Source organism: Melospiza melodia, chromosome 23 (assembly GCF_035770615.1).
Source record: "Melospiza melodia melodia isolate bMelMel2 chromosome 23, bMelMel2.pri, whole genome shotgun sequence".
Taxonomy (NCBI): Eukaryota; Metazoa; Chordata; class Aves; order Passeriformes; family Passerellidae; genus Melospiza; species Melospiza melodia.
In genome coordinates, this window is record NC_086216.1 from 10,894,859 (window position 1) to 10,921,140 (window position 26,282).

The following is a 26,282-nucleotide window of genomic DNA, read 5'->3' on the forward strand; positions in this document are numbered from 1 at the left end:
TGGGGCAGCCCTGGGAGGGGTCAGCTCACAGCCCCTGCTCCCCAGAGACAGGGGACCCAAGGCTTTCCCATCCCACAGGAACAGAGTTGGATGTTTGCAGCAGACAAAGCCTTATCAGCAACCTTTGGCCGTGTTTGCTCAATGACCCTGTGGCCACTGGGCAGCCAGGCTGGCCCCCAGGCCCAGGTGCTGGCTCAGCACATTCTGAGCGGGGTGGCCAGGCCAGAGCAGCCCTGGCAGGGAGCACCAGCCATGGAGGGCAGCGCTGACACCGAGGAGCCCCCGCTGCTGCCCCTGGCACTGAGCAGGTTCCACATCTCCGAGGAGTTTGGATTCCTGCTCCCCGACCCTCTGGTAGGAGCTGGCTGTGCCTCCCCATCTGCGTGCACAGGAGAGAGAGAGGGGTTGGTGAGCAGATTTCTGCTGGGGGAGCTTGGATTTGGCGTTTTGCTGGAGCACTTTACAAAGAACCGTGAGGAAGGCAGGTGTTACTTGGGCACAGGCAGTTTCACAGGACAAACCCCTGCCCTTTAAAATGATGAAAGCAGCTGCAGCAAGCAGCACAGAGGAGAGGTGAAGGAGCTCTGACTGGCCTTGGCTCTACAGGATTTTGGGGAGCACAAGAAGTGCAGGTGTCCTGTGCCCAAAGTGGGGCTATTTATCCCTTATAGGAATGTGTTTCTTGGTGGCGGAGTGACAAAACTATCTTTTGTTTTTTTTTTTTAAAGGAAATAAGCCTAGAAGTTTTTCTCTTCAATGGTGAAAAGACATCTCATTAGACTTAGGGGACTTCAAACTTAAGGATAGCTAATTGGACAAGAGCCAAACCAAAAAGTTTTGCTTGGGCAATTTGCTAGAAAAAGAAGAGAACAAAGAAACTAATTGCTTTTGTGAGGTGTTTTATCAGGGGCAAGAACCTCTTGCACCTGGATCAGTTTTCATCTGTAAAGAGTTTTGTTATTTTGCCTTTTATTAAAACCTTTTCATTTCCGACACTACCGCAGAAGCCATCTGCTGATTTTATACCTTCTGAGGTAGCTGAGCTGTCTTGGGTGTGAAATAGATCTCCAAGAGCTTGTGAGACCTGGCTTGAGGAGAACCATATTTCAATCTGGCTCCACAGTGGGAGTGGGTGGGGACTGACAGATTGTGGTCACCATCCTTTCATTTGTGACCACACATGCTCACTTTACAGGAGGGGGACCCAGACAAAAGCCACCAGCAGTGGTGTGTGGGGCTGGGTGGGTGCTGGGTGTACAAATGTGTTTTTTGTTGATGGAGTGACAAAACTATTTTTTGGTTTTTTTTAAAAAGGAAAGGAGCTTATAAGTTATTTTATTTCTTTTAATTTCATTTAATTTAATTTCATTTTATAGGTTTAAGAGGTTTTACTTTAAACTTAAGGATAGCTAATTGGACAGAAGCTAAAAAGTTTTGCTTAAGTAATTAATTAAAAAAAAACCCAAAGAAATTAATCACTTTTTAAAAGTATTTTACTAAAACCAAAAATGTTTAACATCTAACTTAGTCTTTTTGTTTGTTATTTTGCTTTTTATTAAACTTTTTTTTTATTTTTAACACTGCAACAAAAGCTATTTTGTTAATTTTTATCTTTTTAAAAGCAGCTAAGTTATTTTAAGTGTGTTCCAAGCCTCTGAAAACTTATTAAACCTAACTCAAAAAAAGTTGCTATAACAGCTGGGAGCCTGGGCACGTTCACAGCCCTCCCTCTGCCTCTCTCCACCAAGACAGAGCTGCCAGCACCCTACAGGCCCTGGATGGACATTGCCCATGAGCTGCCCCAGCTGATCACGAGCCACCAGCTCCGCTCACGAGTGCACCAGGTATGGGCTTCTCCTTCCTGCCCACCAGGTATGGGCTCCTCCTTCCTTTCCTGCCCACCAGGTATGGGCTTCTCCTTCCTGCCCCCAGAGCTCTCAAACCTTGCTCTGACACAGCAGTGTCTGAAAAACTCTGCCAAATGTGTGCTGAGCCAGGACAGACACCAGGCGACAGCAAAGTCTTAACTTTGGCACAGAAACAGCTCGTGAGCAAAGTCTTAACTTTGGCACAGAAACAGCCCGTGCAGCAGATCCAAGCGCTCAGCAGGCAGCAAGGGCTGGAGCAGGGCCCCTCTAGGTGTCACAAGAACCATGTCTCATCCCAGCCATGCTCCCTGATGCCAGCTCCTTTTGGGATCAGCTGCCCCGTGGGCATCCCAGCACCAGGAGGAATAAAACCCCATGGATTGCTGTCCCTGCTCACAAAGCAGTGACAAAGCGCAATTCCTGCAGGGTGGGTGGGAAGGGAGGCATAAAGAGAAGCACCAGGAGGGTTCCCCCAGCTTGGCAGGGCAGCCCCTCCAGCACAGGGCCCTTGGCATTGCTGGCTCTGCTCCTTGCTCCCAAGGGTTTCCCTGGCAGATGCCGCAGCTGAGCCCGCAGCAGCTCCGAGGGCGTGAGGAGCTGCACTTGGCACACCTGGTGCTCAGCTTCATCACCATGGGCTACGTGTGGCAGGAGGGCGAGGAGGGCACCGTGCAGGTAAAGGCAAGGTAAAGCAGGGTCACCTGCTCCTTGGGCTCTGGGAGCTGCTGCTGCTCCCTTGGCCCTTCCCCATGGGAGCAAATCCCCTTTCCTGCGGCTGCAGCAGGAGCTGCTGCCACCTTTCCACAGCCTGACCACATCCCCACCTTCCCCTGTGCTTTGTGACACTCAGGTCCTGCCCAGAAACCTCGCTGTCCCCTTCTGGGAGGTGTCCCAGGCCCTGGGCCTCCCACCCATCCTCAGCCATGCAGACTTTGTGTTGGCCAACTGGAGGAGGAAGGATCCCAACGGGTAAACAGCAAATGCCAGTGGGCAAGCACGGTTCTTCCTGCAGGTGTCAGGGACAGATCAGTGACCAGCAGGACAGACTGGTCCCAAACTGCTCCTGCTCTGCCAAAGCCCCTTGAATCCCACCTTTGCTGGGCTCAGCCTCGTGGGTGTGGACACAGGGACGCTGTGGGGATGTGGGTGACTCTGGGAGCAGCCCCTAGGAAAAACTCCTCTGTTCCCTGCAGAGCACGGGGCCATTTCAGCTCCATCAAATGAAAAAGTCATTCCTCTGCTGAGTATTAAATCCACTTTCCACAGCAGACAGTCTCAGAGCAATGGAAAACACCTTCTGTGCCCAGCACAGAGCCCAAGGTCCCTCCAAACCCACCCTGCCCCAATTCTGCCCAGATTTGCTCTTTGCACACACGAGTCACACACTTGAAGTCAGGAGCTCCCTCCATGCCCAGAGGGAGGAAAAGAGAGAAAGGGGATGAAGAGCTCTCCTGTGCAGAGCCAAGGTTGCTAGAACAATTGTTACTAGAACAATTTATAATATCTCTCTCTCTCTCCTTCTCTTGTGCATTTTGTTGGCCATAACTGCAATGCCTTCAGGCCTCTGGAAATGGAGTAAGTAGTTACTGCTCATTTCTTTTCTAACGGTGTTGGTTATTGTTTGGATTGGCTCAGCTGTGTAGCACTGCTTGGGCTGAACCTCTCTTGGTGTGTGTTGTATTTGTCACCCAAGTGCCACTGCAGTGACAGCACAGACCATGGGGAGGGCACAGGGAGGATGGGCAGGGCCCCTAAACCACAGCAGTCCAGCTCTCCTGTCACTGTCACATTTTCTGGAAAAATCCCTTCACCAGGATTTCTCTCCTGGGAAGCTGAGAAGCCTCAGAGAAAAATGAAAACAAGAATTATCTGATTGCTTCTCCTGTGTTTTGCTGCTTTGGAATGTGGTTTGGACATTGTTTATCTAATAGGTGCATGTTTGATTGGTTCCACGTGAATTACTTTTACTTAATGACCAATCACTGTCCAGCTGTGTCAGGACTGTGGACAGTCATGAGTTTTTAATTAGTATTTTGTTAAGCCTTCTGTGAGTATCCTTTCTTGATTCCTTAGTATAGTTTTAGTATAGCATGATATGATATGATATATGATATGATATATGATATGATATATGATATGATATGATATGATATGATATGATATATAATATAATATAATATAATATAATGTAATGTAATGTAATGTAATGTAATGTAATGTAATGTAATGTAATATAATATTATATTATATTATATTATAGCCTTCTAAGAACATGGAGTCATTCTCAATTCCTCCATCCTGGGGACCCTGCAAATACCACACTCCCCTCTCACTCTGTGACAGCTCCTCTGATAAGAGGCTCTGGACTCTGGGATGGTTTTGTTCCCAGGGTCCCTCAGTGTGAAAGGAAATCCTGAGCCACCATCCCTCCCCAATCCCTGTTCTTGGCCCTTTTGTGCAGGAACCTGGACACAATCGTCACATTGCCTGGAGGAGAGAGCCTGAGGGGCTTCATCCTTGTCACCCTGCTTGTGGAGAAGGCAGCTGTGCCTGGCATTAAGGTGGGCACCACCCTGTGTTGGGGTTCTAAAGTGCCTGAGGTGCGCCCACAAGATGTTCTTGTCCCTGAACCCAGGCTGGGGAAGGGGCAGGGCTGCCGTGGGTGGCAGCAAATGTTCACAGACATCCTCCCCCTTTGTGACTTGATGCTCTCCCTCCTCCTCCCTCAGGCAATCCCCCAGGCCCTCGGTGCCACCCTGCAGGGGGACGAGGAGTCCCTGCACAGAGCCCTGGAGGAGCTGGCAGGGGCCATCGAGGCCATGAGGGAGGCACTGAGGAGGATGCACGGTGAGAGCAGCTGGTGCCTGTGCATGCTGCAGCTCATGGCACCCTCTGCTGCAGCTGCCCATCACCTCTGATCTGATCTCATCTGATCTCATCTGATCTGATCTGACTGACTTCCTCCTAGACTATGTGGACCCAGAAGTATTCTACTCTGTGATCCGGATCTTTCTCTCTGGGTGAGTGGATCTTTCTCTCTGTTTCCCTTCAGAGCCACAGGGCTGGGGGGAACTGGGGATGTGCAGGGAAGGGGCAGCCCAGGTGGGATATGGAGTTCCTCGGGGCAGGGTAGGGACCAGCATTGCTCTCCCTAGAGCATCATGACCCTGTTGATCACCAGTTCCTGGGCACTGGAATTGGGCATGGATGTGGCCAAGGGCTGGGGTCTGCCTCCCTCCAGCTTCTCTCCATCCTTCAGCTCAGCCCTGACAGCCCCAACACCCAGAATTGTGCACAAATGAATCTTTCCTGCTCTTGGCCAAACAGTTTTGACAGGGGAAGAGGAATTTCTCTTTCCTTCCACACTGTGTACACAAAGCTGCAGAGCTGAGCAGAGGCTCTTCCCACTGCGTGTTAAGCAAACATCTGTAACAATCCTGTTGCTGCTGCTCTGTTACAATTCTGTCAGTTCAAAAAATAGAAAATTCCCCCCCAAATACTGAAAATGCTGTTTGGGCAAGGCAGAACCACAGCATGGAGCCTTCACCATCCCCCAGCACCCTGTGGGGCTGCAGCATCTGCAGACACTCAGTCTCAGGCTTCTCAGGGGGATTCTATTTTTATTTCTCTCCATCATATCTCAGAATTCCCAAGTAAAAGGCTCCGTGCATTGTGATTAAGTTTCTCTCATTTTTTATGGACAAGCTGACCTTGTCTCGATGGTCATCAGCTTGGGAAAACATGCCTTTTAAATTCCCTTCTGCTTCTAAGAACTTCCCACTAGTAGAGGTTACTATAAATACAATCCTGGGAGAACTAAAAATATTCTGGTATTTTATAATGAATCTATTTTCTCTGCAGTTTGTGTAAAATCTGTTCCTGTAGCCCAACTGCAGCCAGCACCCAAAGCCTCATGGAATGGTGCATTCTGCTAAAGGCCAACAGATATTTTTGTGCCAGGCACTTCACCTCCCTGAAATCCTAACTCCTGTCTCCATTTGGGTGTGAGCACTTCTCCATTTCTGCACTCAATGGACACTGACATTCAAGGAATTGCTGTAAAGTGCCACTGTTGCCCAGAAAAGTGCTCCCTCCCCTCTCTGCTTGCAGAAAGCTTCCTGAAATGGAGCAGGAGGTGCAGCCAGGCAGGGCAACGTGTCCCAGCACCATGCTGGGTGCTCACCAGGGCGTGGAGATGGCAGAGAACACTCTTCAGGCAAAGGAAAATCAAGGATTTCTCCTTCCCTGGCCTCACTGTGTGCTTTGACACAGAATCTGATTTCCAAGTTTATCTCCTGTTTGAGGAAAGCTGACATGGCTGTGTTGGAGGAGGAGATCCATGGGCTTGGCCAGGACAGTTTCCCTTCTCACAGGGCCCAGAAAAAAATTAAGGAAAAGGCACAGAAAAAAATGTAAGGATTTCTCCTTAACTCCATGGCCTCACAGTGTGCTTTGGCACAGAATGTGATTTCCAAGTTTATCTCCTGTTTGAGGAAGACTGTCATGGCTGCATTGGAAGATGAGATCCGTGGGCTCGGCCAGGGAAGTTTCCTTTCTCACCGGGCCCAGAAAAAAATTAAGGAAAAAGCTCACAGAAATATTAAGGATTTCACCTTAACCCCATGGTCTCACTGTGTGCTTTGGCACAGAATGTGATTTCCAAGTTTATCTACTGCTTGAGGAAGGCTGACATGGAGGAGGAGATCCCTGGGCTGGGCCAGGGAAGTTTTGCTCAATCTTGCCAGCCCAAGGCCCCTTCTCACAGGGCTCAGAAAAAAATGAAAGATTTCTCCTTACCCCCATGCCCTCGCTGTGTGCTTTGGCACAGAATCTGATCTCCAAGTTTACCTCCTATTTGAGAAAGGCTGACATGGCCGCGTTGGAGAAGGAGATCCATGGGCCAGGGAGGTTTTGCTCAATCTTGCCAGCCCAAGGTCCCTTCTCTCAGGCCCCTGTCCCCGTGGCCGCTGCCTGACTGCCGTGTCTCCTGCCCAGCTGGAAGGACAACCCTGCCATGGCCCACGGGCTCGTCTACGAGGGGGTGTCCGCGGAGGCGCTGGCGTTCTCGGGGGGCAGCGCGGCGCAGAGCACGGTCCTGCACGCCTTCGATGAGCTCCTGGGCATCTGCCACCGCCAGGACTGCGGTGAGCCAACAGCCTCTCTGTCCAATTCACAGACAACCCCAATAAGGGGAAAGAAGATAAACCTGGCTCTATGTTCTTAGAAGGCCGATTTGTTATTTTATGATATTATGTCACAGACATATTTTATGAAAAATCCTTTCGTTAGGATGTTTTCTCCTGAGAAGCTGGGAAGTTTCAGCTTCTCCATGTTTTGCTGCTTTGGAATGTGATTTGGAGAATTGTTTACCCAGCATGTGGAATTGTTTTTACTTGATGACCAATGACAGCCACCTGTGTCGAGGCTGTGAGCAGTCACAAGATTTTATCATTCCATTCCTTTCCTTTCAAGCCTTCTGATGAAATCCTTTCTTCTACTCTTTAGTATAGTTTTAATGTATAATTTTCTTTTAATATAATATATATAATGAAATAATAAATCATCCTTCTGAAACATGGAGTCAAGATTCTCATCTCTTCCCTCGTCCTGGGACCCCTGTGATCACCACCACAATATTATGTTATAGAATGCTATACTAAAGATTAGTATATATATAATAGTTATATATATAATTTAACTATACTAAAGAATAGAGAAAGGATACAGACAGAAGGCTTAACAAGAATGAATAATAAAAACTCATGACTACTTCCAGAGTCTTGACACAGCCTGACAGTGATTGGTCATTCAGTTAAAACAATTCCCATTAAACCAATGAAGCAACCACCTGTTGGATAAACAATCTCCAACCACATTCCAAAGCAGCAAAACGCAGGAGAAGCAATCAGATAATTATTGTTTTCATTTTTCTCTGAGGTTTCTCATTTTCCCAGAAGAAGAAATCCTGGCAAAGGGATTTTTCAGAAAATGTGATGGAGACACTTTTCCTTCTCCAAAGCAGATGAGAGGCCAGGGAAGAGATGAGCCACAGCGATTCCCATGAGTGTGCCAGCTCTGGCAGGCAGGAGGACGTGTGCCCATCTCATTCCGGCTGGCACCAGGTTCTGCCCAGATCCAGGGAGGAAGGTTACAAATGTGCCTCTGGCAGGTGTTTCCTCACCATGATAAATTCACAAAAGCATGCATTTGGCTTCCTGTATGTCATCTTTTTGCTGAGACTCTCTATGGGCCCAAGAGATGAGTGAGCAGAGCATGCAGGCATCCTGCCAGTAAGAGGCCATTCATAAAGCTCCACTTTAGTCCAGCCCACAACAGAAATATTTACCAGAAATTAGCAAAAAGAAAAAAAAAAAAAAAAAAGAAAACCAAAAGGCTGGGAGCAGGGCTAAACCTTGCCTTTTAGGGTTAGCACCAGCTCTAATGGAGCACTGACCTAATATGGGCTTGCTTTCTCAGTGTCTTGGTTTGGAAAGCCAGGAGTCTGCTAAGGAAGGCAGGAGCCTCCCCTGAAATGGAGAATGTAAACCCTCCCCACCCCTCTGAATTGCTATGAATTTTAAATAAAGGGGCTCCCAGGCAAAAATATGGGAGCAGGAAATAGCCTTTAAGAGAGAAGAAAAATAAAAGGATAAAATAAACAATGCAGTGCAGTAGAACAACACTGCCAGAGACAGAACCCAACCTGACACCCTGTGGGTCAGGGTGGTGGCAGCAGTCCCATTGCAATTGTGGCTCAGCCCTCCTGCAGTGTCAGGGCTGGTTCTGCTGGAGCAGGGATCCTGTAGAGAGGATGTATTCTTCCTCTGAAGATCCAGTGGAAGGAGAGGCAGCTGCTGCTCCTCTGGGAAATCCAGTGGAGAAGCCGTGCTGGTGTCTCAAATCCTCTGGATTATACCTGGGTAGCAATGCTTGGCTGGTGTTCCAGAATCTCCAGATTATATCCAGGTAGGAATGCTTGGCTGGTGTTCCAGAATCTCCAGATTATATCCAGGCAGGAATGCTTGGCTGGTGTTCCAGAATCCCCAGATTATATCCAGGCAGGAATGCTTGGCTGGTGTTCCAGAATCCCCAGATTATATCCAGGTAGGAATGCTTGGCTGGTGTTCCAGAATCTCCAGATTATATCTGGGTAGGAATGCTTGGCTCCTCCCCCTGGGCTCACATCTCCCAGTGGGATGCTGGAGTTCTTATCAGCCATGCGGTGACATTCAATAGCTGTTATCAACAGATACCCTCCAGAGGGAGGAGTGATTGTGGTCACTCAAAGAGAGAGATAAGGCAAACTGCCCACTTGACAAAAGACTACTGCCATACAGATGGTAATGGAAAACATCTTGCCTTGCACCCTGGAACACTCAGTTAATTGGAGGGCGGGGCAGATGAGGCTGTGCAGGCTGTGCCAGCACCACAGCTCCTAGCCAGCTTCTCTCCTGGAGGGTTGGAGCTTTTAATCCACTTACCCACAACTTACTCCTGCCTTTTCTGGTGTCTCACAGCCGCCTTCCTGCTCAGGATGAGGGAGTACATGCCCCCGGCCCACCGAGCCTTCGTGGAGCAGATCCGCGGCGCGCTGTCCCCGCGGCACCTCGTGCTCTCCTCGGGGAACGCGCGGCTCCGCGCTGCCTTCAACCGCTGCGTGTCGGCGCTGGCAGAGCTCAGGTCCTACCACATCACCATTGTCACCAAGTACATCGCTGTGGCAGCCTCCAAAGCCAGGGCCAGGCGGGCAGAGCTGAACGGGGCTGGCCCTGCTGTGGGAAAGGCGCCGTCGGCACTGGAGGATAAAGGAACTGGAGGGTCGCACATCTTCAGCTTCCTGAAGAGCATCAGGGACACCACCAGGGAGGGGATGATAAGGGCTTGACTGTGGTGGTGTTTGTGGGTGTGATGAGAATCTTGACTCCATGTTTCAGAAGGCTGATTTATTATTTTATGATATGTATTATATTAAAAATGCTATATTAAAGCTATACTAAAGAAAGAGAAAGGAGACATCAGAAGGCTAGAAAAGAATGACAATAAAATCTTGTGACAGACTCAGAGCCTCAACATCTGGACCATCATTGTTTTTACTTGATGACCAACCTACTTGAGACCAATCAAAGATGCACCTGTTGGTAAACCATCATTCCACAGCCATCAGATAGTTATTGCTTACATTTCATTTCTGAGGCCTCTCAGCTTCTCAGCAGAAAATCCTAGCCAAAGGTATTTTTCAGAAAATATGTCAGTGACACCTGACCCACCCCAAGGGTTGCCCAAAGTAGGTGCAGGAGGCCACGGGGCTCCATCTGCAACAAGCCAAGATGCAAAACCTCCCATCAGCAGCACCTCCCCACCTGTGCAGGTCTGGGACACGAGGGACACCCTGGGGGCTGGTGACAGAGAGAAGTGACAGAGATGTGAGCTCAGCATCTCCCCCTGTCGGAATTCAGGACATCCCTCTGGCTGTCCTGGACTGCCAAGACCCTGCCAGGGGGCTCAGAGACCCTGGCACAGAGCCCAAGACCCCTGTGACTTTGATTATGACCCATGGAGCAAATTACCAACCTTACATGAAGATCTGCAAGCCATGGCGGTTTAAGTAGAATAATAGTGAATAAGGGTGAAGGGTGAAAAATAGGGTGAATAATAAGGGTGAAAAATAGACTTTTGGGGTTTTTAGAATGGGGGTTCAGGGGGCAAGATGGAAGAATCTGGATGTGTCCTCTCCTTCTCCTTCTCCTTCTCCTTCTCCTTCTCCTTCTCCTTCTCCTTCTCCTTCTCCTTCTCCTTCTCCTTCTCCTTCTCCTTCTCCTTCTCCTTCTCCTTCTCCTTCTCCTTCTCCTTCTCCTTCTCCTTCTCCTTCTCCTCCTCCTCCTCCTCCTCCTCCTCCTCCTCCTTCTCCTTCTTCTTCTTCTTCTTCTTCCTCTTCCTGGCCTCAATCTTCTGGGGTGATGGTGGCATTTTTAGATTGGTTTAGAGTAGAAGCTCACTGTCTAACATAGGTGATGGGTATTGGGAAGTAATTGTAAATATTGTACACATATTTTTTAGTATAAAAAGATAACACTGCCCTGGGGGCAGGCAGAGTGCCTCTGTCTGCCCTGCTGAGCAGACCTTGGCTGGACAGGAGAAAAAATTTTATAGATAAAACACAATAAACAACCTTGACCGAGAACTGAAGAGCTCTGACTCTGGGAAAAGAGACTTTCTAACACATCTCAGGGTCACTCTGACCAGCTAAAGGCCCGAGACTCCCCTGGCACGGGCACAGGGTCCTGCTGTGGCACTGACACCAGCCCATCACCCCCGGGCCCCAGGGAGGAGCTGCGTCCCTCCGAGCCCTGGATGGACACGGGTGGGTCACAGGGACCAATAAAGCAGTGATTGCCGAACCGGGACAATCTGAGATGTCACAGCCCTTCTGTGTCCATCACCAGGTGGCGGCAGAAAGCCGCGTTTGGCACCGGGGGAACCGAGCGGGGCAGGGGTGGAAGGTGGGCACGGGGGATACAGGGCGAGAAGGAGCTGCCCACTGTGACCCCCAGGACACGGCTCCTGTCCCCCCACAGCTGCAAAGGGACCGTGGTTACCCCAGCAAACACCGACTCTCTGCCGTGGGAGTGATGCTGAAGCTGCTCAAACCCAAACTCCCCAAAGGAGGGTGGATGAGAAAAGGGAGCAAGGCACTGGGACAAATGTGGGGTGTCCAGGAGGCTGCACCGAGGCACAGGGGTACAGAGGTTGCTCTCCATGCCAAATCCATCTCGTGGTTCATGAAGGGCTCAGGAGGTCACAAAAAGTACAAAGCTGCAGCACTGGAGGTCGCAGAGGCTTCGCTTTAAGTCTTGGTGATAACACAGTGCTGTAGTAGGGACATGGGGACACACGGCTTCCCCAAGGAGCCAGCATGGCAAAAATACTTGTGACAAAGCCTTGATCCTCACAGAATCACAAAATGGAATGGAATGGAATGGAATGGAATGGAATAGAATAGAATAGAATAGAATAGAATAGAATAGAATAGAATAGAATAGAATAGAATACAATAGAATAGAATAGAATAGAATAGAATGGAATGGAATGGAATAGAATAGAATAGAATAGAATAGAATAGAATAGAATAGAATAGAATAAGAATAAGAATAAGAATAGAATAGAATAGAATAGAATAAGAATAGAGTAGAATAGAGTAAGAATAGAGTAGAATAGAATAAGAATAAGAATAAGAATAAGAATAGAATAGAATAGAATAGAATAGAATAGAATAGAATAGAATAGAATAGAATAGAATAGGATAGAATAGAATAGAATAACACACAGCCTGGTGGTAGTGTCAGCCCCACAGAGAGGCTCCTCTGACCCCTCTGCAGGTGAGGTGAGACCCTGGAGCATCCCCTGTGCTGGGTGTGGCTGCTCCCAAATGTCCCTGCCCAGCCCAGGGCTGCAGGAATGGGCTCACCTTGCACCACCCAGCTGGGCTGAGTGGGCAGAGCCTGTGCCAAGAGCCGTGCTAAAGCTTTTTTTATAATGCCAGGTGCCTATGCTGCCCTTTTCTAGCAAGTCAGCACGCCCAGATTCCTTGGAATTTTACATCTTTAGGGAAATGGGGCCATATGGCTCTGTTTTGCCTCCCCAGGTTTTGCTGGCACCGGCACCAGAGGCAGGATTCACACCCAATCAGTGCCTTGGTGCAAAAATAGCCCTGGCAGTGCCCCTTCTGCACGACCAGAAGAGAGTCAAGGTCTTTTGAAATGAGATGATGTTCCCATAAGGGCAAAAACAAGCTCAGCATGCTGTAGCTTGAATTATTAAACTCTTGCTAAATTGTATTTTGTGCTCTTTTTTTTGAATACAGCCCTAAAACTGGGGCTTTGGAGATGACTTCAGTAAACAACCCACGGGAACGTGTCAGCACCTTTAAATCTCTGCCTGGCAGCGCTCCTTCCTCTTGATCTTCATTTCTGAATAGCTGCTGCATATTTCATGGAGGAAATATTTCATCCCAATGATTGTCTTGGCCTATTACATTTCAGACCATTTCAGGAAAACAGCAAACTTGGACCAGGGGGAAAATCACTCCATCTAAACGAGAAATGCTGCCAGGACTGGAGGGAGGCTGGCCCTGCAGGGATGGGGGCTCTGCACGGGCTGGAAATGCCCAAACCCTGCTGGGAGCAGCAATGCTGGGGCCAGGAGGGGCACAGGACCCTCAGCAGGGGATTTTCATCCTTCTGCAAACTCCCATGCCCAAACATGCTGCCCTGTGCCACCAGGGTCCTCAGGAGAAAGGATTTGTCACCTCAGAAGAGAAGAAGGGAGACGGGAAATCAGAGAGGCTGACTATCACCAGCCAGGGTTTGTACAAATCACAAACAGGACAGGACTGCTGGGAAAGTGCCTTGAGCTGTTTGATTTTCCAGCATCAGTCTCATTACTTGGTTATGACAATGGGAAGATGCCACCAGCTCACATCTCAAGAACTTAATGTTACAACTCACTTTAAAAGATTTTTGACCAATCACACAAAGCAAAAGCACACTGACAGTATTTATATCTGTATAGTATATATTCTATATTGACAGTAGTTCCATCCAACCACTATAAGCACAGGTACCTTTGGTTAAACAATGCTTGATTATTTCAAATACAATCCCTGCTTGTGAGCCTTAAAACACAACACACAGAGCTCCATTATTAAGCTTAAAACTGCCTAATATCTCTCTAGATAAACTTTTCTGTAGCTTAGAGAGTTATTCTAGACAAGCATTAATACACAGGCCATTGTTCTATTTGTCCTTGCTTTCCTACATTTTACATACTTTTTCTGCTGACCAATCTCATGGCTGCTGCTTGGCTCTAATCACAGTTCTGCTGTCTCTGAGGCCTTTTGAGGCTTTCCCAAAACTTTCTGATTTATGGATTCCCACACTGATCATGTCAGAGGCCTCCGGAGAGCCAAATTTCCCTGCTCTGCAGAGCACTCTGCCCTTCCTTTGGTGGACAAGGAAGGTGCCGAAAAAACCTGCAGAGACAGAGTCAGCCTGCAAACTCCACATTGGTTACCAAATGCTCTGTCACAGCCAGCTCACAAACCATCAGCAGCTCCTTTGGAATGGGGTCCAGCAAGGATCCTGCAGCTCTGGAAGAACCCAGAACAGAGCCACAATAACGCACAGACCTCTCCTGTGTGCTCTCCTGTCAGGCTGGGACAGGAGAGCTTTGATTCCTCTCTGTTTTCAAACCATTCCTGTCTAACATTGATCACAAGACACAGACATCCGAGCTCTCGGGTGCATTCTGACTGGAAGCACGTGGCATTTTCAATAATTTATTTATGCCTGTGCCTAAAAATGGCACGAGGTGTTTGAGGATAACCATGTGCTTGGCATCCGTGCTGCATCCCACCGGTGTGAGCAGGCTGCCCACCTAAAGGCCTGCTCTGTCCTCAAGGGTTTATTTTGGCATCACTGCACACCCCAGAATGTGTGGGGTGAGTCTAGCACAGGATCCATCCTAAACAGCAATGTCCAGGCTCTGCTGCTCTCTCAGACCCCAGCTGGGACAACCTAAACCCTGGAACAGGCGGGGTTAATCCCATTTCTGCAGCTCAGTAATAGAATTAATGGTATTTCAGCCTCCCCTCCCTCTTTCAGCTCCCAGAGGTCTGTAGGGGTCAGAGATCCACACCCAAAGCTTCTCACTGCCTTCTGAGATTAAACCCAGCTGTGAAAGATTTTTGGATCCTTAATTGCCAAGAACCTCCTCAAAAAAAACCACTTTCTGTGCAGGCCTTAAGGCAGTGGCCCTGTGATTTCCACTTTTCAGGGATTCTGCACCAACTCCCTGAGCCCAGCAGTGTCTGCTGGGTCAGCTGGGACTGACACATGCCTGGGAGGGGATGGAAAAACAGCAGAGATGTCCCAGCCCTTGTCCACAAGCAGAGCAGCAGCTCCAGACCCAAATCGGTGCCACCCACACAGAAATCTCCCTTATCTCTGTCCCAGCCCTGTCCCTGCAGCACTGAGGCACATGTTTCCAATGTGGAGCTGCCCAGCCACAAATTGGAGTGTCCACCTGACTCCTGACTCCTTGCTTTTGTTAAACAGAGATTTTCCCCATGATATCTGATGGTCAGGCCTGTGTGATGGAGCCTGGTGCACAGCCAGGGTGGCAGGAGGAGACCTCACCTGGGCACACCTTCCATGCACCAATGTCACCCTGATTTTTTAAATTTTCTAAGCCTTCTGATGCTCACATTCTTGTAGCAAACTTTCTCACACGCTTTCTGTAAATAACTCTTTGTTTTGCATTCTTTTATAGAAGAAGAGAAATTTGATGGACTGTTGGTTTTTCCAGTGTCATTGGAGAGGTGGCACTTTCACCTTCCAACCCACTGTCACTTTTGGAAATCTATAAATGTTGGGAGTCAGAAATTAGAAGTGCTTTTTCACCTTGAGAGAGCTGAGTGTGTGCGTTGTGTTATTTTGTGTCCTATAGTGACCTGACCAGGTGTTTTCTACCAAAAATGGCCAAACAGTTTTTATTCTGCCAAAATCTCTCCAAATTGAGTGACAGAAACATGAATTTGCTTCTGCTGTGAGTTCCAGCTTCCCAGGAGACAAAAGTGTTCCCATGTGGAGATGCTGAAGTGTTGCTCTGTTCTTCTAAGTTCTTCTCAGCCTTCTGATGTTCACATTCGTGTAATGGAGTTTCTCACGCGTTTTTATGTAAACAATTATTGCTTTTACATTCTTTTCTGGAGGAGGAGAAATTTGATGGACTGTTGGTTTGTCCGGTGTCATTGGAGAGGTGGCACTGTCACCCTCCAACCCACTGTCACTTTTGGAAATCTATAAATGTTGGAGTCAGAAAATGAACTTCCCTATTCTTCACCTTGAGAGCAGCGGTGGGTGTGCTCGTGTTGTTTCATGTCCTATAGTGACACACCATCAGAGAGCCTCACCAGCCCTGGGAAAACCCACAGGAGGTGGCCAGCCCTGCCTGCAGGCTCCCCGTGCTCCCTGAGCACTTTTAGAAAACTACAAACGTTGGAGTCAGATAATAACCTTCCCTTTTCTCCACCTCGAGAGCAGCAGTGTGTGTTGTCTCGTGTCCTGTAGCAACGCACCAAACCCCAGAGAGCCTCACCAGCCCTGGGACCAGCCCACAGGAGGTGGCCAGCCCTGCCTGCAGGCTCCCTGTGCTCCCTGGGCCATGCCCAGCCTGTCATCCCACCCACACTGCTGCCTCAGACTTTCCACCATCCCCAATCGCTTTGGCCTCCGGGTCCCTCCTTGCCATGCCCAGGTCTCACCCAGGTCAGCACTGAGACAAATCTGTGCAAAAGTTCCTGAGCACCTCCCCTGCTGCTGGGCCAGCCCCCTCCATAGGGATTCCCACAGCCCCCAGGCAGCTCCAGCCAAGGGCTCTGCTGCTTTTGTCCCATGGATATTTGAAATCGAACGGGAACACAAACATTTGGATTCCAGACACTTCCCAATTCCGGCCTTATTTATCATGCTTGGCTCTGCTCCTGGAGCTGGGGCCAGGAGAGGCTCTGAATGATTTAAGTGATTTAGCATGCTGTGCATAGATCAATCTCACTCTCCCCTCCAGCCATAGGTCTCCCTTTGTGGTTTGCTGCACACTTATTATACCCATCAATATCCAAGTAATTAAAATCCCCCATTATCTGGGTCCTGGCTGCCTTACAAACCCCTCATAAGCCATAATCTCATTCATGATCAACCTCCCTAAAGTGGCTGGGAGTTTGCAGCCCCATCTCAGGGTCCCCAGGCTGCTGTTACATCCTGAAGGTCCCACTGGAGCCATGGCTGCAATTCCTCTCCCTGAGCTCCTGCTCTGTGCCAGCACTGCTCATTTCTATCTCCATTCTCTCCACTCTCTGCTGAGTTTATCTCAGAGAAAATCCCTCAATTCCTGCCTCACTTGTGCTGCTGGAGCAGAGCTTTGGAGCTGCTGCATTCCTGGGAGCACCCAGGGGCTGCTGGGCTCCCCGTGCTGCATCCCTGTTGGGGAAGATGGAACAGGAAAGCCTTATCAATATGATTGTCTGGCAAAAGATTTTGAGAATATGAAAATTATGAGTGAGATTGAAATGAAAGCAAGCTTTGAGATCCCTCAGTTACTGAACAACTGGAAAACAATGGTGTGGCTGGCTGAAGGTGATCCCCTTTGGATGGAACAACACCCTCTGCTTGCAGACAGCTCCAAGGCTCAGAGCAGACCCTACAGCTTGGCAGAAGGGCCCAAAGAGGAGTTTGTAGGGTTTAAAATGTAACACAGGATGGTAATGTAATGTGATTCTTATGTATGTAAATGCTGTAGGATTTGTATCTTGTACTAGATTGGTTAGTGAGGATTAGAATATTCAGCACAGAAGAAGATTTATTGTGTTGGAATGGGAACCTCACTCTCTTTTACTCTCTTACTCTCTCATCCTCTCTCCCCCTCTCTCCTCTCAGGCCTGCTCTGAGCTGTGCCTGGCAGCTCCCAGCAGGTCCCTGCACCCAGGCCCTTTGCAATGGAATTCCATGACCAGAAGAAGATTTATTGTATTGTAATGGGAACCTCGCTCTCTCATCCTCTTTACCCCTCTCTTTACCTCTCTTTCTCCCTCTCTCAGGCCTGCTCTGGGCTGTGCCTGGCAGCTCCCAGCAGGGCCCTTTGCAGTAAACCCCAAATTCCACCACCTGGCTGCACAGATCCCTCATCTCCATCCATCCCCACTGTCCTACCCCTCGATTCTTCTACACATCCCAAACCTTCCCCTGCTGCAGAACCACTTTCAGTGCCTTGGAAAGGCAGCAAATCCCCAGTGTTGTCACAGCTGTGGCCCAAATGTCGCAGCTCTGTGATCAGGGACCATCCCAGGGCTCTGCTGAAGGGGACAATTCCTTCTCACCTGGTCAGACTCTGTTCCTGCACACCTTAACCACAGGTCTCTAAGCAATTTATTAATAACAGCCAAGTTTGCCTTGTGATTTCCCATTGGGAGGGATCTGAGAGCACAGAAAACAGCTGCCCTCACCTTTCTGTGCTGCCTCTTGCCCCAGAGCTCAGGCTGTGCCTGGAGCACCGTGTCCCACTGAGCTTGGCACAAGCAGAGCCTTATCTGCACCTGGGGAAGGCCAGATATGATTACAGGCCATGACTCAAGCCAAAAAGTGCAAATTACAGCAAGGGGGAGGAGAGAGAAGCTGCAAAACTACACCTAATATGGAGAAGGACTGGGGAACAGATTGAGAAGCCACCACTGCTGGATGGCACAGGGCTGGGAGATGGTAAAGTTTCCATTATCAGATAAAGGATGACCAGAGGGACCTTTGGAAAGGGGTTTTATTTCCCTAAAATTCTTGCTGTCTGGCCACTGTTTGTAAAACATGGCACTATTACAGCTGTTGGGAAATAAAGAAACCCAAACATTGGCACTAGAATAAAAATAATGTGGGGCAAGGGGTGGGAATAAGGCACAGGCAGGTCCTGATGAGGGTGTCAACACTTCTCTGCTGCCCAGGGTGCCCAGGCAGGGTTTGACCAGTGGTGCAGGGTGGCACGTCACTGGTGCCACACAGGGGATGTGCCAGGGGCCTGTTTGCCAAGTTAGTCAGCACAGCCCACAGTGCCAGCCCTGGTAAACAAGGGCACCTCTCCCTGTGCTCCTCTGATCTCTATCCCCATCTTTCTCCACTCTCTGCTGAGTTTATCTCAGAGTAAACAAGGGCAAGCACAGATCCTGGTGTCCAGTGAACCAGTGAGGCAATCACCACCCGGCTTGAGGAGCTCCACTCAGCCCCATTTCTTAGAAAAGAGAAAAAAAAAAAGGAAAAGAGACAAGGAGCTGCTATTATTGCAGTAAGAGGCTGTGTCATGCTGGGCTCTGCAGCTAAATTTATTCAGTGTTTACTGTAAGCAAGGACAGTGGGAAGCCTTCACAAACGGCACGGGGGCTGCTCCCATTTTTTCTCAGCTATCAATCATGCCTGGCTTGAGCCATTTTTATCCTGACACAAATGGAAAATATTTTCCTGGTTTCGTTTCCACTGATCAAAGATAGTTCCTCAACAGAGAGGAGCCCCACAGCCCCAGGAGTGGGTGGAGGGGGGAGAAATCCCCGAGGAAAGAATTTGCCTGAGGGGACGTGGGACAGAGCTCAGAGCAGATGGGGCACATCAGGACAGCACCCCTGAGGGTCAGGACACTGTCCCAGAAGTCAAGGCACCATCCCACCAGCCCAGGGGCACTTGGCCAGGCTGTTATTCCTTTCTCTTCCCCAATTAATCTGCCAAACGAGCAGCTTGGTGTTTACCACGTGCCTGCCAAACTCAGCATTGGGAGCACCTTGGGGTGAGGATCCCCTTTGCTGCACCAACACCCCCTTCCCCAGCTGATCACAGAAGGGCAGGGTTTGGGGTCAGATAGCTGTTTACTCTCTCTGTAAGATTTCCCTGAACAGAATTGGAAAATGCTCCTTCCATAGAACTCAGCATGGCCGGAACTGACTCAGCTCTGTGCACAGAGGGTGCTGGACATGAGCTCATGGCCTCAGTGTCCTGATGTCACACTCAGCAGTGTTTACTGACACACCACAGCTTTCATTTTAGTTTTTAGGTCCCCATCAGAGTGGTGAGGACTCCCCATGTGTCCCCTGACCCTACAACCTCCCTCAGTCTCACACAGACCCTTGTGATGGGCAGATTCTCTCCATGAGGCAGACACCAAGTCAAACTGGATTTACTTCTCCTAAGCAGATGCCAACAACTCCAGAGCACAAACTGCTGGCTGGGCTTCTGGTTCAACCCTGAACCTCTGAGGGTTCAGGCCCCAGGCTCACCATCAGCACTTCTCTGCTCAGCCAGACCCTACACAGCTTGCCATACGCACAGCATCACCCCTCTCCCCTTCCCTCCCCTCCCTCCCAGAACTCAAATCTACTGGCAGCTCTAAACTGGTTCTTTTTCATCTGAACTGCTGCATAAATAACCCAGCAGACAGCCTGAAGCCCCTGCACGCTGACACCTGACAGCGAGTCAAGGGCAGATCTGGAGAACAAAGACAAGGCTCCCATGTAAACAAGGCATCACTCACTGAAACTGTGGCTGTGGCTGTGGGGAAACATCTAGAAGGCGTTTCTGGGAGAGTTAAACACCTCTGGGAGCAGGGGCTGGCAGCAGGCTGCTGCTTGTGGCACTGTGACAGTGGTCACAGGGGTTCTTGGATGAGGGAAGAGACGAGGATGTTGACTCTACGTTTCAGAAGGTTTGATTTATTATTTTATGATATATATATTACATTATAACTATACTGAAAGAATAGAAGGAAAAGCTTCATTTCAGAAGGCTGGCTAAGCTAAGAATAGAAAAGAAAATAATGATAACAAAGGCAGCTGGCTCGGACAGAGAGAGAGAGCCAGCTCTGCTGTGACTGGTCACTAAATCTAAACATCTGCACAAGACCAATCACGGATCTACCTGTTGCATTCCACAGCAGCAGACAATAATTGTTTACATTTTGTTCCTGAGGCTTCTCAGGAAGAAAAAATCCTAAGAAAGGCTTTTCATAAAAAGATGTCTGCGACATGGCACCACTGGGGCTGGTCCAGGACACGAGGGGAAGCTCTCTGAGCTGTCCTGAGCTGCCCCATGTCATAAGTAACAAAATCTGCCAATTTTTTGGGGGGAAAAAAAGAGTTGCAGAACCAGTTAAACCAGCTGCTGCCAAGGTGAAGTTCTACCTGTTATTGTAATCACCATTTCATTAATTGCTCCTTTTGTATCACTAAGGCCCTGCCTGGGGCTAAGCTGATGGATGGCGAGAGGAGGGGACATAGGAGGGGGACATCAGAGAGAATGCAAAATAACCTCGGGACCAGCATGCCATGGGAAGCCACCCACCAAACTTACTGAAAAAACCCCCAAAACAACGAGCCAACACAGAATTAAGAGACCAGAGTGATGTCTGGAGGTGAGGAACAGAGTGCCGAGCCTGCAGAGATGCTGAGAACCTTTGTTGCCTCTTGCCCTGAGCAGAGACCTCAGCTGGAACCAAGACCCCAACCCTAGAAAACTCAAAAGTTGTAACACAGGGTTTTATCCATTGCTCTAGTGAGGATGGGACCCCCAGCTCTGCCCATTAGTGGACAAAGCTGCACATTCTTTCTCCTCCCAATCACCCTGGGAGCGGCACAGCAAGCCCAGCGAGCTTCCCAGTCTTGAGCTGACCACTTTTAATAAAGGCATTAAAAGGAGAAAAATTCTCCTGCCCTGTTTCTTTCACCCCACAGGTGATTCAGGGCTCCTGGGAGCCTCCCTGCTCCAGTTCTGCCCAGCTCAGACCTGTGGCAGGCAGCTCTGCTCTGGTGCCTGGAGCTGCCAGCCTTGCCTGTCCCACAGATAGGCTTTACAGCCCTGGGCTGCTCTTTGAGCAGGGCTGACGTGAGCAGCTGAGGCAGATTTCTGAGGAAAACAGCACTGGCAAAAGTTCACTTCCCTGCCCTAACGGCTGCAGTGGCCTTGGGGACAGCCAGAGCCTCAGCACAAACCTGAATGGCAGCTCTGGAGCAGCTCCCATCCTCCTGCAGCATGCAAAAAATACCCCAAAATACCCCAAATGCAGCCAGCAGCCCCCGTGGCTCAGGCACTGCCACAGGGATGGGAAGGGGATCACAGAAATTGCTTTTCTAGCAGCTTCAAAGCAAAGTTGCTGGGCCACCAGAGATGGTGGTAGGAGCCAAACACCATCTGTTCTCTCCCAGAAACTCTTTTGTAAGTGGAGAAATGAGCTATAAGGCTGATGACTCTGCAGTGCCAGGCTCATCTCCCAGACGATCAGCACGGCATTGATAAATCTCTGATAAATCCCTGATCAATCTCCACAGATGCAGTTTTGCTCTTCTCCTCCTTCCCTTCCCTTCCCTGGTATTCTTCTCCCAGCATTATTTAGCTGCACAAACCTCAGCCATTCCTCTCCAAAACACAGCCAGGTCAGGAGCTCCCTCTGCCCCATCCCCTTTTGCTTTGGCACAGAATTAAGGAACTGAAATGTGAACACTGCTCACCAAGGCCGTGCCTCTGACCTTGGACCTGGCTTAGCTCTTTCAACATAAAGCCAGTGTTTCCCTGCCTGGGCTGCTTGCAGGGTTTCAAACATTGCACAGAGGTCAGCCAGGCCCCAGACAGAGCCTTTGGTGTCCCCTGCTAGCCCAGGATCTCCTCTGCATGGCCACAACCCTCCCTGGGTACCCTAGCCCACCCTTAATGTTACAGATGGATAATGAGATGATTGGCTCTCACAATTAAAATATAACTCTTGTGTGAATATCAAGAAAGGCTTTAGTGATGTATAGTTGTGTTATTGTAGTTTAATGTTCTCTGTTCTCCCCATAGCTCCCTCTTCCCCCCTGTATTGTGGCCATCAGACAGCGTGGGGTGTCTGATAATAAAGTATAATAAAAGTATATAATAGAGCATATAATAAAGCATATAATATGATATGATATGATATGATATGATATAATATAATATGATATAATATAATAATATAATATAATATAATATAATATAATATAATATAATATAATATAATATAATATAATATAATATAATATAATATAATATAATATAATATAATATAATATAATATAATATAATATAATATAATATAATATAATATAATATAATATAATATAATATAATATAATATAATATAATATAATATAATATAATATAATATAATATAATATAATATAATATAATATAATATAATATAATATAATATAATATAATATAGTAATTAATTAGCCTTCTGATATCCATGGAGTCAGATACATCATTCCCTCTCCTTTGCTGGCGTCACCTTTGATTTACAATGGCCATGGGGGGCTTTGGGGGGCACTGCAGCCCCCCAGAAGGAGGAGCAGAGTAAAAACTATTTCGTGCAACACAGCAGAGCAGCACAAAGGCACCAAGGCACATCCTGTCTGCCACCTCTCCTGCAGCACAGGAAGGGCTGGGCAGAGATCCCAGCCCCAGCAGCGGGCACGGCGGCGCCGAGCGTGTGCAAGGCGCTGCGACAATGACCCGGGCCAGACCCGGGCCAGCCCCCAGCCCTGCCCCACGGCAGGATTTCCGTGGGCCCGTCCCCGAGGCAGAGACAATGAGGTGTCTGACAGCTGGAGACGGCTCTGCTGAGCCCCTCTGCAGCCACGGCTCCTCGGGACCTGCAGGAAGATCAAACAGGAAACCGGGCACAGAAGGAAAAGGTTGTTCGTGCTCCAAAGTCCAAACTTTCATTCCTGAGCCGGCGGGAAGGTGCTGAAGTCATCAGTGTATTCAGGGATGGAATATCGGGGATATTCCAACACTTTCCTTGGCTGCCAGGGGGATAGCAGGACATGAAGGGCTGGTGCCATCCCAGGGCATTGGTGCCATCCCAGGGAGTTGGTGCCATCATAGGGGACTTGTGTCATGTCAGGGTGTTGGTGCCATCCCATGGTGCTGGTGCCATCCCATGGTGCCCGTGCCATCCCAGAGCATTGGTGCCATCTCAGGAGGTTGGTGCCATCCCAGGGAGTCGGTGCCATTCCATGGTACTGGTGCTATTCCACGGTACCAGTGCCATCCCATGGGGTTGGCGCCATCCCATGGTGCTGGTGCCATCCCAGGACACTGATGCCATGCCATGGTGCCAGTGCCATCCCATGGGCTTGGTCCTGCTGGCACATGATGGAGTTTTGCCCCTTAAATCCCCACCCTGCTGCACACCCCTGGGTGTTGCCCACCTGCATCCCCACAGACCAGGCTGTTCTTTTCGTGACAATGCTCTGCATAGGAACCCACCACCATATTTCAGGAATGATCTCCCATGACACGTGGAGAGCACCACAGGCAGAGTTTCTCTTTGCAAGATGGATTTGAGAAGTCTCAAGCACCAAGAGAATCAGCTGTGGCTTCTTTGCACAGCAAGCCCTTGCATCTCCAGACCCTGCAGTCCCAGATGTGTCCTCAGCTCTGCTTTGCTGCATTCAGGGCTTCTCCCAAGGGGTCCTGCCTGGTAAAAGTGCCAGAAGTTTCTGTTTCTCTTCTGTTTCTTCCCAGACATGATTTACTCACTGTAACTGGCCATCCGTCATGCCCTGCACTGCATTATTAACTTGGTCATCGTACATTTAGCAGGGAATTTATGAGAAATGAGGAGACATTCATTATCAGTAACAGCACAGGCTTTACTCTTATATGGTCTCCCTGCACAGAGCAATGCTTGGCTCAGCCAGCTGCAGCCATTCCCTGGGCCAGAGCAGGACAGGGCTGCTCTGCACACTTCTGGGGCTGCATCATTCCCCTCACTTAAAGAAAAAATTCTCCTTATTTTTTCCCGATTAAAATATTTTCTGATGGAAATTAACTAAGTTACTTAGAAAAAATTCTCCTTATTTTTTCCCCTATTAAAATATTTTCTGATGGAATTTAATTGTGCCACCGTGCCTTCTGTTGTCTGAAAACCAGTATGTTTTTCCTGTTTTCAGGCCAGGGAGCTGTGTGAGGATTGTCTGAGATATATCTGGGCTTCCCAGCAACTGAACTGCCGCAGAAGTGCCCTTAAAAGAACCTCCTTATCCTGAACCTCTAATCTGGGGACAAGTACCTGCCCTGTCCCATATCTCGGAAATGGGGACCACAGGAGGAGTCACAAGGAGCACAGATGGCCAAGTTAAACTCTTGGGGTTTCTGAGCAAAGGGTACGGTGTCCTGCCGTGAGATTTGCACAAGTGTTCCCAGATGTTCTATTAAAGACAGAACAACCACAGGAAAACCCAAGCAGCGGCCGAACAAACAGAAACCTCAGGTGGGGTCGCAGTGGCACACAAGTCCCAGAGGCACACAAGGCCCCGTGCAGAGAGGCTGTGGGCAGCTTGGAGCCAGGGCAGCGCTGCCATTCGCATGAGCTGGGTGTCTGACAACCTCCCAGGAATGTGGACTCCAAGAGCAACACAATGAACCAGCTCCTCCTTGACCTTAGAGCCGTCCCACAGCTGTCTGCAAGCACTGCATCTCGGAAACCTTCCCATCTCAGAGCCCTTTCCCAGCAGCCAGGGGCATTTGTGGCTCCTGAGAAGGGCTGGGTTTCCCCAGCTGCAGGCTCGTGGCAGCTGTGAAGGCTGTGAGGAGCCAGAGCTCCAAGCCAGGGAAGGGATGGGAAGAGCAGAGATGGCTGGAGGCTCCTGGACATTTCCCATTGTTAGGTTTTCACTGAATGGCCTGAGGATAAAGCAAATATCTATATCTATCTATCTATCTATCTATCTATCTATCTATCTATCTATCTATCTATCTATCTATCTATCATCATCTATCTATCTATCTATCTATCTATCTATCTATCTATCTATCTATCTATCTATCTATCTATCTCTATACCTATATCTATAAATATCTATAAATATCTATATTTATCTATCTATCTATCTATCTATCTATCTATCTATCTATCTATCTATCTATCTATATCTATATCTATATCTATATATAAATATCTATATCTATCTATCCATCTATATCTATATCTATATCTATATCTATTTATATCTATCTATATATTACAGATATATAGATAGATAAAGATAGATATAAATAGATATAATATCTATTATATATCTATATACTAATAAATATATAATACCTATTATATATGTCTATCTATATCTATCATATTTATCTACATCTATAACTGTATCTATCTATCTATATCTATATTTATATCTATACCTATTCATATATATTTATATCTATCTATCTATCTATCTATCTATCTATCTATCTATCTATCTATCTATCTATCTATCTATCTCTACCTATATCTATCTATATATTACAGATATATAGATATAAATAGATATAATATCTATTATCTATATCTATATCATCCGTATCTATCTGTTACATCTCACAGGATATTCTGAGTCTCAGTTTCTCAATGCCCTATGCCTGGTGAGAAGGGCAGGGCAGCTCTGATGCTCCACGGGGGCTGCTGCATCCTCTGACCCCAAATGGATGCTCCGGACCGTGCAAGGCTTTGGCAGCAGCCAGAGGAGGGAAAGCTATGCAAAACACGGCCCAGGGAGCTGCCAGGCATCCCGGATTGCCTTCTTTGGAGTGCTTTTGGAGGTTACAAGAAGGCAAAGCCAGCTCTCTGCAGGAGTTTGTGGCTGCCCCAGCTCCCTCCATCTCCCTGCTCAGTCCCGGGGCTTTCCTGGCAGCAAAACCGCCCCGTCCAAAGCACCCCGAGCCCGTCAGGCCGGCAGGAGAAGCAGAGCACAATCAGAGATGTGGCTGTGCCTCTCTGCAGACGGTGGGCATGGGAATTAATCCTCCCATTAACGGGTGAAATGGA

At 48.5% G+C, this 26,282-nt stretch overlaps 1 protein-coding gene across 10 annotated transcripts; it reads left to right on the forward strand.

The window, feature by feature from the left end:
• The first annotated feature begins 196 nt into the window (after positions 1-196).
• LOC134428550 (indoleamine 2,3-dioxygenase 2-like) lies at positions 197-9,938 on the forward strand. Of its 10 annotated transcripts, none has more exons than XM_063175322.1 (10): positions 197-354; positions 1,749-1,844; positions 2,424-2,543; positions 2,719-2,837; positions 3,429-3,443; positions 4,330-4,429; positions 4,598-4,715; positions 4,837-4,888; positions 6,864-7,012; positions 9,386-9,938. In XM_063175322.1, exons 1-10 carry the CDS (start codon positions 253-255, stop codon positions 9,751-9,753), a joined length of 1,239 nt encoding a protein of 412 aa, XP_063031392.1. In that variant the 5' UTR covers positions 197-252; the 3' UTR covers positions 9,754-9,938. The 10 variants fall into 10 exon arrangements, with proteins under 10 accessions (XP_063031392.1, XP_063031401.1, XP_063031400.1 ...); XM_063175331.1 differs by having other exon boundaries at positions 198-408; positions 6,817-7,012; positions 9,386-9,586; XM_063175330.1 differs by lacking the exon at positions 9,386-9,938 and adding an exon at positions 7,891-8,254 and having other exon boundaries at positions 198-408; positions 6,817-7,012.
• The last annotated feature ends 16,344 nt before the right edge of the window (positions 9,939-26,282 follow it).